This window comes from Schistocerca piceifrons, chromosome X (assembly GCF_021461385.2).
Source record: "Schistocerca piceifrons isolate TAMUIC-IGC-003096 chromosome X, iqSchPice1.1, whole genome shotgun sequence".
Taxonomy (NCBI): Eukaryota; Metazoa; Arthropoda; class Insecta; order Orthoptera; family Acrididae; genus Schistocerca; species Schistocerca piceifrons.
The window spans coordinates 803,615,375-803,629,175 of NC_060149.1; the positions used below are offsets into that span (position 1 = coordinate 803,615,375).

Here is a 13,801-nt window from a genome sequence, read left to right on the forward strand (position 1 = left end):
TCTTAGACTAGCCCACACCTCGTAACTTACTACCCTATTTGTGGCCAGTGTATCCTGTACACTGAAACATATGCTCTGCATATGACCATATTTCCTCTTCTATTAGTCAACATCAGTCCTGGAGGCTCAATCTCAAGTCTTGACCACTCTAACACCTGTGCATCACTTCAGGAGGGTTTGGAAGGATCTCGAGTACAATGACCTTCATTTTCATGCACAATGACAGATAATCAAAGACCTGGTGTAGAATATGGTTCACTTAGTCCCGTCACGAGTGATACAGGGTGACAAGGTTGCTGACTATTGGGGGTGGTGGGAGAATTAGGTGTGCATGAGAATATGGCAGGGGAGATCTGTTTGCGGACTCAAGTCTGCAGGGGGCGGAGAGGAAAGCAGGCAGAGGAAGGGGTGTGTGTGTGTGTGGGGGGGGGGGGGGGGGGGGTGGGGGGGGGGGGGAGGGGGCGGCTGTAGAGCCTGTCTGTTAAGGTCTTAGTGAGACCTTCCAACACATGGGGGGCAAGGGAATTCTTGTCATTGCTGATACACTGTCCACATGTGGACAGGCTGTATAGGAGCAGCTTTCTGTTGTGGAAAGAGTGACAGCTGTCAAAGTGCAGGTACTGTTGGCGGTTGGTGAGATTAATATGGACAGAGGTGTGGATACAGCCACCAGAGAGGCAGAGGTGAATGTCCAGGAAAATTGGCACATTGGGTTGTGGAGGACTAGGTGGAGCCAGTGGGAGAGAACATGTTGACGTTGTGAAGGAATGAGGATAGGGTGTCTTGACCGAGAGTCCAGACCATGAAGATATCATCAATGAACCTGAAACAGACAATGGGTTTGGGATTTTGGGAGGCTAACATTTCCTCCAACTTGCCCATTAATAGGTTGGCATGGGAGAATGCTATGGGGATACTAATGGGTGTGCCACCGAATTGTCTGTATACGTTCACCTCAAAAGAGAAGTAATAGTGTGGCAGTATATAGTTGGTAAGGCATATTAGGAATGATGTAACAGGTCTGGAGTCTGAAAGACATTGGGAGACATAGCGTTTGATAGCAGCAAGGCATGGGCATTATGGATGTTGGTGTGCTCAAAACCCACACTCACATCCTGTTCCTGAAATGCAGACTAAGCCATGAAATTACCCCAATGGTATAATCATGAAAATTCCCTTCTATGGATCCCCAGCCCTCCTTCCAAAAGGACCTTCATGTTTTAAAGTCTGCCAGCCCCTGTCCCTCAGAAAGCTGGTATTGCAGAAACATCTCCATGGCAAAGGTATCCCAGAACACCTTCTGCAAGATACTTTTACTCTACAACCCTCACTACATCTGCCAAATTGAGATCCTTGTTCTCCAACACCTGGAAGAGCACTACAGACTTCATAAATTATCAAAGCTGTTGACAGGTTACTCCCACCTTTGAGCATCACTACTCATCTGCACACCTATCTTACCCACAGTGCTCCACCCCCCCCCCCCCTGCCCCGCCCCCAACCAACCATTCATATCACTCCCTCCCAACACTCCACAAAATTCAGAACCTATAAAACCCCATAACACTTTGGTTAAGCTTTCCACCATAAAACCTCCATCCTGCAGAAATTTCAGTCTTATCCCAAAGTCTCTCCTTCAGCTCCACACCCACGTTGAGCCATGGTGGACTTGTCAACTTCTCCCAATCCCTTCAGTGTAAACACTGCTTTGCCACAAATCCCTCCAACCAAAGCCTACCTAGTCCCAACACTGAGTCTTGCCTCTCCCAGTTTTTACCAACATCCAAAAATGACCCTCCCATTTCTCACCTAACCACCCCTTGTTCGCCTTCTAGGAATTCCTTACCCCCAACTTGGTCTCACCCTCCTTTCCCACAAACATAAACCTAACTACAGAAGAAAGGACAGCAACTGTAAACCTCAAAACACACCATGATTTAATCACGGTTCCAGCAAACAAAGACTCCGCCACTGTCATGATGAATCACAGTGACTTCCCGACAGAAGACTTCCGCCAACTCTCTGATTACTCCACCCACAAACTCTGCCATAGTTATCCCATCCACCAAGTCCAACAAACTCCAGTCCCTACTGAAATCCTTAGGCTTAGGCTCATCTTAGAATTTCTACCATGAGTCCACCTCCGTCCTCACTTGAATGATCCCCTCCCCCGCCCCACTCAATCACCTTCTACTTGCTTCCAAAAATTCACTGGGTTTTCTACACAGCAACATCAGACATGACCAAGGCCTTGCAACTATCAAATACTATCTCTTTCAGTGTCCTTCAGACTCACACCCAGCAGCTAATCTCACTTTCACCTTACTGGTACATCCTCGCACACAACTATTTCTCTTTTGAGGTGAAGATACACAAACAAATCCCTGGCACAGACATGGGCACCTGCATGGCACCCTGCTATGCCAACGAGTTTATGGGCCATCGAGAGGAATATTACAGAGCCTCCCAAAACCCCAAACACATTGTCTGTTTTAGATTCATTGATGACACCATCTCCACACCCTCTCCTATCTGCTCCACCTTGTCCACTTCGACACCATGTGCCACCTTTCTTGACGTTGACCTTTGCCTCTCTAATATCTCCGTCCATACCTCTGTTTATATTAAACCACAATGTTGATCACAAGAGTGTGTGTGTGTGTGTGTGTGTGTGTGTGTGTGTGTGTGTGTGTGTGTGAGAGAGAGAGAGAGAGAGAGAGAGAGAGAGAGAGAGAGAGAGTAAAGTTTTCATTCTCTTTTGTGTGCGTCTCTTGACAACTCAATGCCTCTGCTATTTGGTGATTGGTCTCCCTGATTTCTAAATATTTACAAAGCCTGTAGATTGTGGTATGATACCTGGATAAATAAATAAATAGTTGAAGCATATGATACACTATTCATTCAACTAAAAAAGACACAATAAATAAGAAAATCATACCAAAGATAGTAATTACACATTTTTCTACCTACTGAGCTAGAGGATACTCCCAGTGTTTTAGTCACATAATTTCACAGACAATACATAAACCAATAAAATGCACAGGACAATATGTGAAGTTATGTACTTACAGTGTCTATGTTCTGAACAACATCTTGGAAGGCCTGATGTGACTGGTATGGTTCAAATACATGCCTTTTGTACAAAAGTGTGTAGATGAGGTTGGTATTGTAGGCTAACTGATGACTCAGGCACGAGTTTAATACCTCTAAAATCATTCTCAGAACTTCTTCAAGAACTGATACATCTTGAGCCTTCATAACAAAAAGAAAACACACATATTAACAATATCTAAACATCTGGAACATGCTGAAAGTAATTAGTAAAGAAGAAAAGTATGAGGGTGGGGAGAGAGGAAGGGAAGGGAGAGAGGAAGGGAAGGGAGGGAGGGGAACAGGAATGGAGTGTGAACGAGTGCAGGAATTATATAAAGAGGACAGGGATAGTCTGAGGGTAAGAACTAAAAATGACTGATGTGAGTGTTATTGTGGGACTGAAGGATGTGTTGAAGAGAGAACTCTCACTTTACTAGTTAGGAGAAGCGGGTGTGGGAAGGGGACAGGGAATAAGAGGGATATGAACGTCACGGCTTGCAGAGCAGAAATTGAAGTTAGCCTTTCTGTGCTGAGATTGGGGTACAAAACAAGGAATTGCATAGTGCTGCGATTATGGCAACAGGTTCAAAAGCCACCAATGAGGAAACTCGACCGGTGGCCGGCCGCTTCAGAGGCTAAGTCCGCGCTGATCGCGACATGGGACATATAAAATGGCCAACTCGCTTATTCTCAAAGTCCGGTTATCTGCACAATCTGGCAACACTGTAGGCTGTGGCACTTCCTGGAGGAAGAATTTTCCCACGATTGAGAAACGATAGGCTGATTACGCCTGTGGTCTAGCGGTAGCGTGCGTTGTTTCTGTTCATAATGTCTGTGGATCGAGAGCAGCTGGCACAAAATATTTTTATAGCCTCTTCTGTCTGAATGCTGAAGACGTGAATGTAATGGTAGCGTCGATTCAATCTATTTCGCTTTCTGACACATCGATATCAAAATTTTATCCAGTAACCATTTTGCGGCAGATTTCCTGCAGACTGTCCTCCTCTGGACGCCGTATGCAGCAAAGCTCCGGGATCCATTTGCTGGCTACCGGCAGCGGCTGTGGCGAGAACAGTGGCGCTCCACTCCGCCGTTCTTTATTGAAAGCGCCTGCTACCGCTCATCGCTTTTGATGATTTAAAATGCTTTAATATTAAATGTCGCTCCACAGAAAATTCCTACGATTTCCACTCATGCTCGCAAGCAACGGAGACAGACGCCCTGATTAGTAGGCGGGTACTATATTACATTAATCGGCAAGAGCTGAGTATGGCCCGAGATTAATTTTATAGACTGGGACAAAATTAAACCACCTCACTACATTTGATGAGTTTATAATTGCTTCATACCTCGTTTATTTTCTTTTCAAAGTCAATTATTTGTGCAACTTTTGGCCAATATTCGGATGTTTCCGTCAAGCCAGAGTGAGCATCTGTGGTGTAAAGTGTGTTACAGTTCTTGTTACATTCCTTATGGTAAGTCTATGCGATAAACTGTGTGAATACCTTGCAATGCATGCTCTGTAGCAGTGCAGGAACACTGCACATTTGGAGTTCCATGTATGGATTCAAGAAGTATTTAATGTTGATAGGAAGTGATAACTAGGGTCATCAGATTTATACCAGAAAAAATTATTGTTTTGGAGGTTTCAGAGAACGGAAAGGAATTGCTAACGGCATTGTCAGAAAACGTCTACAGTTAAATACTATTGCAAAAATTTTGAAGAGAGGAACTGTATTAGCCAATATGTGCAATTCATGAGCAACCTCCTGACATGTTGGACCTATATGACGAACAAAGCTCAAATTTGTATTGTTGACAGTCGGTTTGAATCTTTTCAGGAACTATTTTACAGTGAAGCACCTTGGCATTTGGAAAGCAGACATCCATGATATTAACATAATTTACTAAGTCGAAATTGGAAGAAGATTGATGAAAAAGGGAGTCTTCATATTTCGTATAAGGAATTTTTACTAGCAGTTTGCTACTCCATTAATTAAAATGGAAAATAAAAGTGGCTTCCATCGAGATTGGAACTGCAATCTCCTATAGCACTAGCATCGCAATGCTCAAGGGAACCACTGAGCTAACGACACGCTGACTGGCAACAGGCGGAATATAGTCCTTGCGATGTTGCCTGAGCCTCAAAACACAATCTTACACACACAAGCAGGTGTTACTTATGTGAAGAACACTGTTCTTGGAGTCCAGAAATTAAATATACTTCGTAAGTGTCTCATCTTACAGTGGATTATATCGTGTGAGTCTTCGATGTGGAAAACGAATGTCAAGTGAATTTAGCTAGGTATGCTGCGGTACATCCGGAAGTAAATGCACTACCACAGTGTTGACAAATATTTGCTCGACGATGCCAAATCTCGGCTCTCTTACGAGGCAGCTTTTTAGCGAAATGTTTGTCGTGATTGTCCGATACGGATCTTCAGAGTGGAGATGCGCGTGCACATTTGGTTTCTATGCGGCGTTCTCCCCTGATAGTTTCTGACGTCGCCTTGTGGGCTTTGTATACATTTGAGGCATTCAATTATCATTAATCCAGAATGATACAAGTTTCAGCTTCCGGCGTGAAAGAAGGCTGTCGACGCCGACATTATATCATTTCAACGTAGGGAAAGCAAAACGGATGATTCAGTGTTTCTCATTCAGCATAAAGAATGTGAGATAATTTTCCGTAACGTTCACAATCATCTAAAAATACAAACGAAGTAAAAATATATAGGAAGCGTATTTGAATTGAATATAATGCAAGATATAAAACGCTTTACACCTCGATGTCGAATGTGTCCACGTGCAACCTTTTGCAGTATACATATAAAATGTCACGATTACCACGATAATGGAGAAGTATGTGTTTAAGGATGGCGGCAAGAAGAGACGCAGTCAACAAATATTCGATTCCTCATGGCATTCATTTCATTTGAGATGTAAGAATTGGTAAAGCGGGATATTACTTCCGTTAACACGAAAGATATGCCGCACATTTTGATAACGAGGAAGTCTGCGTCTTCATACGTTTCCTCTTTGAAACCTGTATGCTCTATTATATACTAAATAGCCTGATCATTGTTTCAGTAATGTTACCCTCTTGTTTGGCCCCTAAACGATGAACAGATTGCAAATGCATGTCTCTGCATGAAAGTAATTGTTCGAACCTTCCTGCGTTGTTTTCTGTGTATTTTTATTTGGAATTCATGAAGCAGACTGCTGTTCCTCCCCCCCCCCCCCCCCCCCCCTCCCCCGACCTCCTAGAGGGTTAGGTCACAAAACTAAACCGTTTTTTTATCAACTGGCATCATTTATTCAGACAGCATCAACACAAGACTATCAAACAAAGCCTTCCATTCGCAGCTGCAACGCTCTAACCGGCAGCTGACCCAAGGGTAATCCACGGTCGTGGTCCGAAATTAGCAGCTCTCTGGTACTGTGACAAAGTCTGTACTACATTTTCGATTCTGCAGCACCAGTTTATCTGGTAACACTGTGTTAAATCAACAGGAGTAGTTGCAGAGTTGTGCCAGCATATCTGTCCTCCCATTGTAAACTTAATGTATCTCACTTCTCCTGTAGCGTTGATCACGAGGTGCCGAAGTAAACGAGTGTATTCTGCATTTCGTAACATTCAGTATTCCCTTCTTTCACAGCCACTCTTCACGTCCATCGATACCAAATAGGGATGTGAAATTCTTTCGAGTGAGAGAACCGCGAAAATAATCGTAACAAGAACAAGCAAATAATGAATGAAGTTTATTGCAATGCAGAACGAGAATGGCTGTGAAAATAAAAATCTATAAAAATAGGTTGATCGTTGAGTTGGCACAATGCAGATATCTTCTTAGCATTTTTTTACTGAATATAGTTCTGGATGTTTACAGAGAAAAAGCAAAATTCGGTACTTCTCGCTAGTGTAATACAATGTGAACCGGCAACTACCCTTTACTTAGAACACGATTCAAGTAGGTCCCCGAGTAGCTACCAAGGCACTGCTGCATTCTGTTCTCTGACATTGCTCTGGTGACGGTTAAAGCAGATAGTTCCGATTATGAAATACAAAATATATTGCAGGATAGTTCCTAGGATCGTAGTATTAAATTTGTGATGTAGATGGCACATGAACGTGGCAACTATCCAGATTACTCATCAATATAAAAAGACAATATTATGGGAATTGAGCATGGTCCCTTGGCACCAATCCTGAAAGAGAGTGAATGACCACAGGCGTGCCAAACCCTTTCAAAACGTCTGACGAGTAACGGAAACAGTAGCAATATGAGTAAAGCAATGGACAGATCAGAAAGGCCTCACTGCTATCCACAGCCTGTTTCTGTCAGCCCTTGTGGAGCTGTGCTGCCAGACGCCAACCCGATAGCACATTACACCGCTGAAATCTACGAATGAATTGTGTACTTATACTCATGATCTTAAGTGAAATTTGTTATACATCACTAGGATATAGCTGCCATAGTTAATACAGCAATAATAATCTCGTTTATTGCTTCAGTAACTGTTTTCGTCTTGTTTGACACCGAGATGATGTAAGCAACACAAATTCGGGTCCCTGACAGTTAATTCTAGTCTCTTCAGGGACTTAGTCTTGTTTTGTTGTTGTTGTAAATTGGTATTCGCGAAGAATACTACTGTCGCAAATCGTGAGAGGTTTTCAAAACACATATGATACAGATGGTTAAGAATAGTCTCTCAGTTTTGACCTTTAGAATAGCGGTTGCCGCGCGTGGTGGCTGCGAGGTCTTGTGCGACGTTTCACAGATTTCACAGCTGCTTCTGCCGGAGGTTCGAGTCCTGTCCCGGGCATGGATGTGTGTGTTGCCCTTCGAATAAGTTAGTTTAAGTTAGTGTAAGTAGTTTCTACGTCTAGGGACTGATGACCCTAGCAGTTTGGTCGCTTAGGGATTAGAACTTAAAAAAGAGCACTAGTGGAAGGAATTGATAAGATCAAGCTTTTGCAGAAAAACTGGAACTAATGAAAAAAAACAGCTATAGTTATATAAATTGAGCACTTCACTGCAGCAGTGCCTTGTTTGCACAGTAGTAAATACTGCCCTCACCATAATCGTAGCTGACGTATACAGCGTCCAACGTGAAACATGAGAGTACGACCAACCACCCATTGCATGAAGCGACCATTTTGAACTGAAATACGTTCCCTAACTCAAAACCACTCCTTCTGTGATATCTGTGATAATTATTGACAATATTTGATTGAGATGACAAGAAAATATTAAATGGATGTAGCAGATACACTGTAGTTCCACAGCCGCAAATCATTCTCATACCAACACAGTTGCCAAGAAAGGCATACGATGTTGTGAGTCCTTGACTACGTTAGTGGCAAGCAGATTCCGTTTCCTTAGCAGGAATTCTTCACGAACAGATGCGGATACAATGCAGTCCAAATGACAGATATGGCGGTATGCCTACAAAGAGCAGAAAACCTAATTGTTAACCCTTTGAGTAATATTCCCACGTCTGTGACTCGTATCATGGTTAAAGCCCATATATTACCACTGTTCGTGCTTACCTACATCATCAAATAACAGCAGGAACGGAGAGAAATACTTTCGAAGTTGATATTTCAATTCATTTTTGGATGTAGCAGGTTTTCTTCTTCAATAAAGCTATTGTTTCTATTTCCAGACAACATTTCATATCCTTCTTACTTCTGCCACAGCAGTTATTTTGCTGCCCACATGGGAAACCACGCCTAAGACTACCATCGTCTCATTTCCTGACCTAATACCCTCTGCATAGCCTTCCTTAATTTTACTGCTGCTCATTATCCTTTTATTAAAGGCTATACACCAAGGAAAGAGAAATAACATCTTATGTAATGTTTACAGTGATGAAATCAGAAAATTGTGCTTATAAAAGCGCTCAGAACCTCTGAACAAGCCTTTCAATTTGCAGCACACACCATTCATTGGGTCATGAAAGAAAATAATATTAAGAGGAGCAAGTTGACCATAGCGAGCATGGGGAGGGTATGATGAAGTGCCTTGAAGTTGGACCAGTTTCCGTCAAATTTAGTTCCTGATAGACTAAAATATGAACTTGACACAAAAGCATCAGTGTACTCATATGGGAACTACTTCCAACCTGTAATTGAAAGAATACCTGGTTAAGTTAGGTAGCGTTTCGCTTGCGGCCATCACTAATTTTAATTTCATCCCATTCCTCCCTGACGCACTGAAATGTTTTCGAACTTTTCTCATTGTTTCCAGCCTCAAAGATTTCCTAAAGCGTTATATCGTGTGTTAGTCACAGCGTAAGTTAGAAACCCATAAAGCTCTGACTTGCTTTAGAGCATCAAATCATTTGAGCAGCGATTCAAAAATACAGAAGACCACTTCTGAAGCAGGGCCTGCTGTCAGCAGGTCCTGGAATACAACACTGCGGGCAGTAACAATACCCATGTTTTACGTCACAAGATGCAGAAGTGATTTATATACTTTTCGAAAAACTCATTTAATGAATGATTTCGAGTCTGGTAGTGTATGGGAAGGGTGTTTTTGTGATGATAAAAAGTGGGGTAACACAGATTTCACTAGTTCCGTTGGATTTGAGAATGGGAATCAGTTTTTGGGTAGTCGAGTGATGTGATCATGGTCAAGACCGAGTGCTGTTTCTACATCACAGTGGCTGCCGCAGTGTTTCGTCAGCACAAACACCATGTGATTGGGCACACTGCTCATGACGTCACATGCTGCAAGTGGGAGTGTCAAGGGGGCGCAGTGATTTTTCAACATGTTACTCAAGTAATAAGTCAAATGGATTACATGAATATTGTAAGTGGGACAGGAACCTTAATTTACCTTTCATCGCTTATTTGTGGTCTGACTTAAATGAAAAACAGCATCATTTACTATCTTGCCTAATGATTGTCGTTTCTTTCTTAACAGTGATTCTTGACAACGGATTTTAACAAAGTTTATATTTTTGTGTGTCAGATAACTGAAAAAAGATATTCTTTTATTTTGTCAGGCTTTGTTTCTCTACTGAGTTGTAAATGGTTCTCTTTATAAAACGAATGGTAACGTCATAAGGGCAACAGTCGCAATGCAGTCCCAGTGGAATCGAGAGAGTAGGGTGCATGTGGTTGCACTGATTTAGCATGGCAACTACTCGGCATCAGAAGCTGGAGAAAAGTGTGGAGTACCGGCAAGAACAGCTAGACGCTGGTGGAAAGAATACCAGGAAAGGGGCTATATAGGGCGGAAAAGAGGAAGTGGCCGGCCCCGTGTGTCTACTGCAGCAGATGATCAGCATGTTTTGGAGAATATACGTGCTAATCCATTCCTCAGTTGCCATGGCCTGAAAGAGATATCTCAGTTTCCCGGCAGCAGAAAGACTGTTGCGAGGAGACTGAAAGACGCTGAATTATATTGTTGGAGAGCTGCTATAAAGCAGCCATTGACCGACTATTAGAGGATTGACTGCATGGCTTTTGCAGCAGAATATATCGACTTTGACTGGAGTAGAGTAATCTTTTCGGATGAAAAAATATTTTCTTCCTGTAGCGACGCCCCTGTTCAGGTGAGACGAAATTTTCTCCATAAAGTTATTAGTTTATGCTGTTAGTGACTTTACATTTGTAGTAGGCACAAAATAATAGATATAAATAGTTCCCTATATCATGATTTTAGTAGTTCATCTCTCATCTGATAAGTAAATATGACCCCTGAATTTGTGAATATTTGCATTAACACGCAAACGTTTTTTGCGTTAGGTATACTGCCCATGAGGACAACGCTTCCAGCCAATGTCTCTTAACGGAAGTCAAAGAAGTGGGCGGTTCTCTGTAGCTGTATGGAGCTATATTTCCGCTCATTGGGCAGGTCCTCTCTGGAGAATAGAGGGAATTCTCAACGGAGAGGCCTACATTAACATACTGAATTCCATTATGAAGCCTAGTGCTGAAATATATCTTCTGCAGGTATGAACAGTGGACGTGTGGAACAATTAAGAGTATTTCCAGTTTTCCTATGCTTTATTCATTACTTTGATAAGCTCTACTTCATATCGAAGTGACTACTCTACTTTGTCAGTTGTATAATTTTGATTTCTCCACCTTGCTTTGATACTGATGGCCGAGAAATATAGCTTTCCTGGGCATCACCTTAGTTTCTTCCTTAGTGCCTCGTTCCATAATTGTATGTGTAAGGAAGACACCGTGTATAAATAACTGATATATGTTGTTGTTGTGGTCTTCAGTCCAGAGATGGTTTGATGCAGCTCTCCATGCTACTTATCCTGTGCAAGGTTCTTCATCTCCCAGTACGTACTGCAACCTACATCCTTCTGAATTTGTTTACTGTATTCATCTCTTGTTCTCCCTCTGCGATTTTTACCCTCCACGCTGCCCTCCAATACTAAATTGGTGATCCCTTGATGCCTCATAATATGCCCTACCAACCGATTCCTTCTTCTAGTCATGTTGTGCCACAAATTTCTCTTCTCTCCAACTCTATTCAATACCTCCTCTTTAGTTATGTGATCTACCCATCTAATCTTCAGCATTCTTCTGTAGCACCTCATTTCGAAAGCTTCTATTCTCTTTTTGTCTAAACTATTTATCATTCATGTTTCACTTCCATACATGGCTACACTCCATACAAATACTTTCAGAAACGACTTCCTCACACTTAAATCTATACTCGATGTTAACAAATTTCTCTTCTTCAGAAATGATTTCCTTGCCATTGCCAATCTACATTTTATATCCTCTCTGTTTCGACCATCATCAGTTATTATGCTCCCCAAATAGCAAAACTCCTTTACTACTTTCAGTGTCTCATTTCCTAATCTAATTCCCTCAGCATCACCCGAATTAATTTGACTACATTCCATTATCCTCGTTTTGTTTTTGTTGATGTTCATCTTATATCCTCCTTTCAAGACACTGTCCATTCCGTTCAACTGCTCTTCCAAGTCCTTTGCTGTCTCTGACAGAATTACAATGTCATCGGCGAGCCTCAAAGTTTTTATTTCTTCTCCATGGATTTTAATTCCTACTCCAAATTTTTCTTTTGTTTCCTTTACTGCTTACTCAGTATACAGATTGAATAACATCGGGGAGAGGCTACAACCCTGTCTCACTCCCTTCCCTTCCATGCCCCTCGACTCTTATAACTGCCATCTGGTTTCTGTACAAATTGTAAATAGCCTTTCGCTCCATGTATTTTACCCCTGCCACCTTCAGAATTTGAAAGAGAGTATTCTAGTCAACATTGTCAAAAACTTTCTCTAAGTCTACAAATGCTAGAAACATAGGTTTGCCTTTCCTTAATATATTTTCTAAGATAAGTCGTAGGGTCAGTATTGCCTCACGTGTTCCAACATTTCTACGGAATCCAAACTGATCTTCCCTGAGGTCGGCTTCTACCAGTTTTTCCATTCGTCTGTAAAGAATGTGTGTTAGTATTTTGCAGCAGTGGCTTATTAAACTGATAGTTTGGTAATTTCATTTTCCTACTTACCTTTTCTCTTCTTAGTCTTCTCTCCACAGTTACTTCTTATATGACTCTGTGATTCATTTCTATCTCCTTCTACCTTGTTTTGGTCATTTTCCACTAAAATCAGTATCCTGTTACCTGTAGGCGGACCATACTTCATTTTTTCAGATCCCTTCTTTCACTTCCAAAGGAAAGAGTACTCAACATAATCCATTTTGCAGTGTGTTTCTATATTTATATGACTTGTATGTTTACTTGAAAGAACATTATTCATAAACATAAATGGTTTTGCTAGCACTGTTCTTCATTTTTCTTTTGTTAAGCATCTATTTCTCTTTCATTCTGGTCCTGACGTGGCTGAAGTGCTATACTTGTAATGGCATCAGGTTTTATTGCTGTGTTCATATGTTTATTACTTTTTCTCATTGACATTACCATTTGTTGTTGTTCTTACATTCCAGTGTTATTATTTTCTCGATTTTCGGATAACACCTGCAAAATGTTGTTCATTTTGTTTTCTATATCTGAAACTATTAGGAAATTGTTAACAAATGTAATGCAGCGTATCTTTTCACAATTGAATTTAACTCTTAATGTTAACTATTCTGTTGTTTGTGTTGCTTCTGTAATACACACACACACACACACACACACACACACACACACACACACACACACACGGTGTTAAGGAAAGTGGTATTCCATACTTTGCGAGTCAGTAGTATGGACTAAAACAAGACAAATTGCATATTGTAAGAGCTACACGCACTTCTTCAGTACAAGAGAAGTGTTTTAAATAGAACAACAGATGTGTTTCACAGTGGTAAAGGCGAAGAAATGCTCATTGCTCTTAAGATATTCATTTCAGACTCATTGTTTTTGTTTACTGGATGTGTTTGTCTTGTTTCTGTCCATCCTATCAGCTCTTGAAATATGGACTACTTGTTTTTAATACCCTATATTCGAAGCAGATATGTAGACAAAGGACGTCCTTGCTTATTCATTTCCAGACATTATATTTCTATTTTATTCCATTTGTATTGATTATTGGGCTGTAATGTATTCAAAAATTGGAACTAGTCAACTCAATCCAGGCCAGTTCTTATAATAGTAAAATTACACCTTCCATTTCGAACCATTCCTAAATAAATGAAGTAATTATTTTTTTATCGGTTCATTTCTTCTCTTTTAACTAGCAGAACATACAAACCTGTAACTGATTT

At 41.3% G+C, this 13,801-nt stretch overlaps 1 protein-coding gene across 2 annotated transcripts in view; it reads right to left on the reverse strand.

Moving 5' to 3' along the window:
- Positions 1-13,801, reverse strand: part of LOC124722059 (dymeclin) — a 163,913-nt gene that overhangs the window by 18,002 nt on the left and 132,110 nt on the right. For both annotated transcript variants that reach the window (XM_047247255.1, XM_047247254.1), the window contains exon 12: positions 3,070-3,252. In XM_047247255.1, the coding sequence (XP_047103211.1) occupies positions 3,070-3,252 (183 nt within the window). The remainder of the gene's footprint in view (positions 1-3,069; positions 3,253-13,801) is intronic.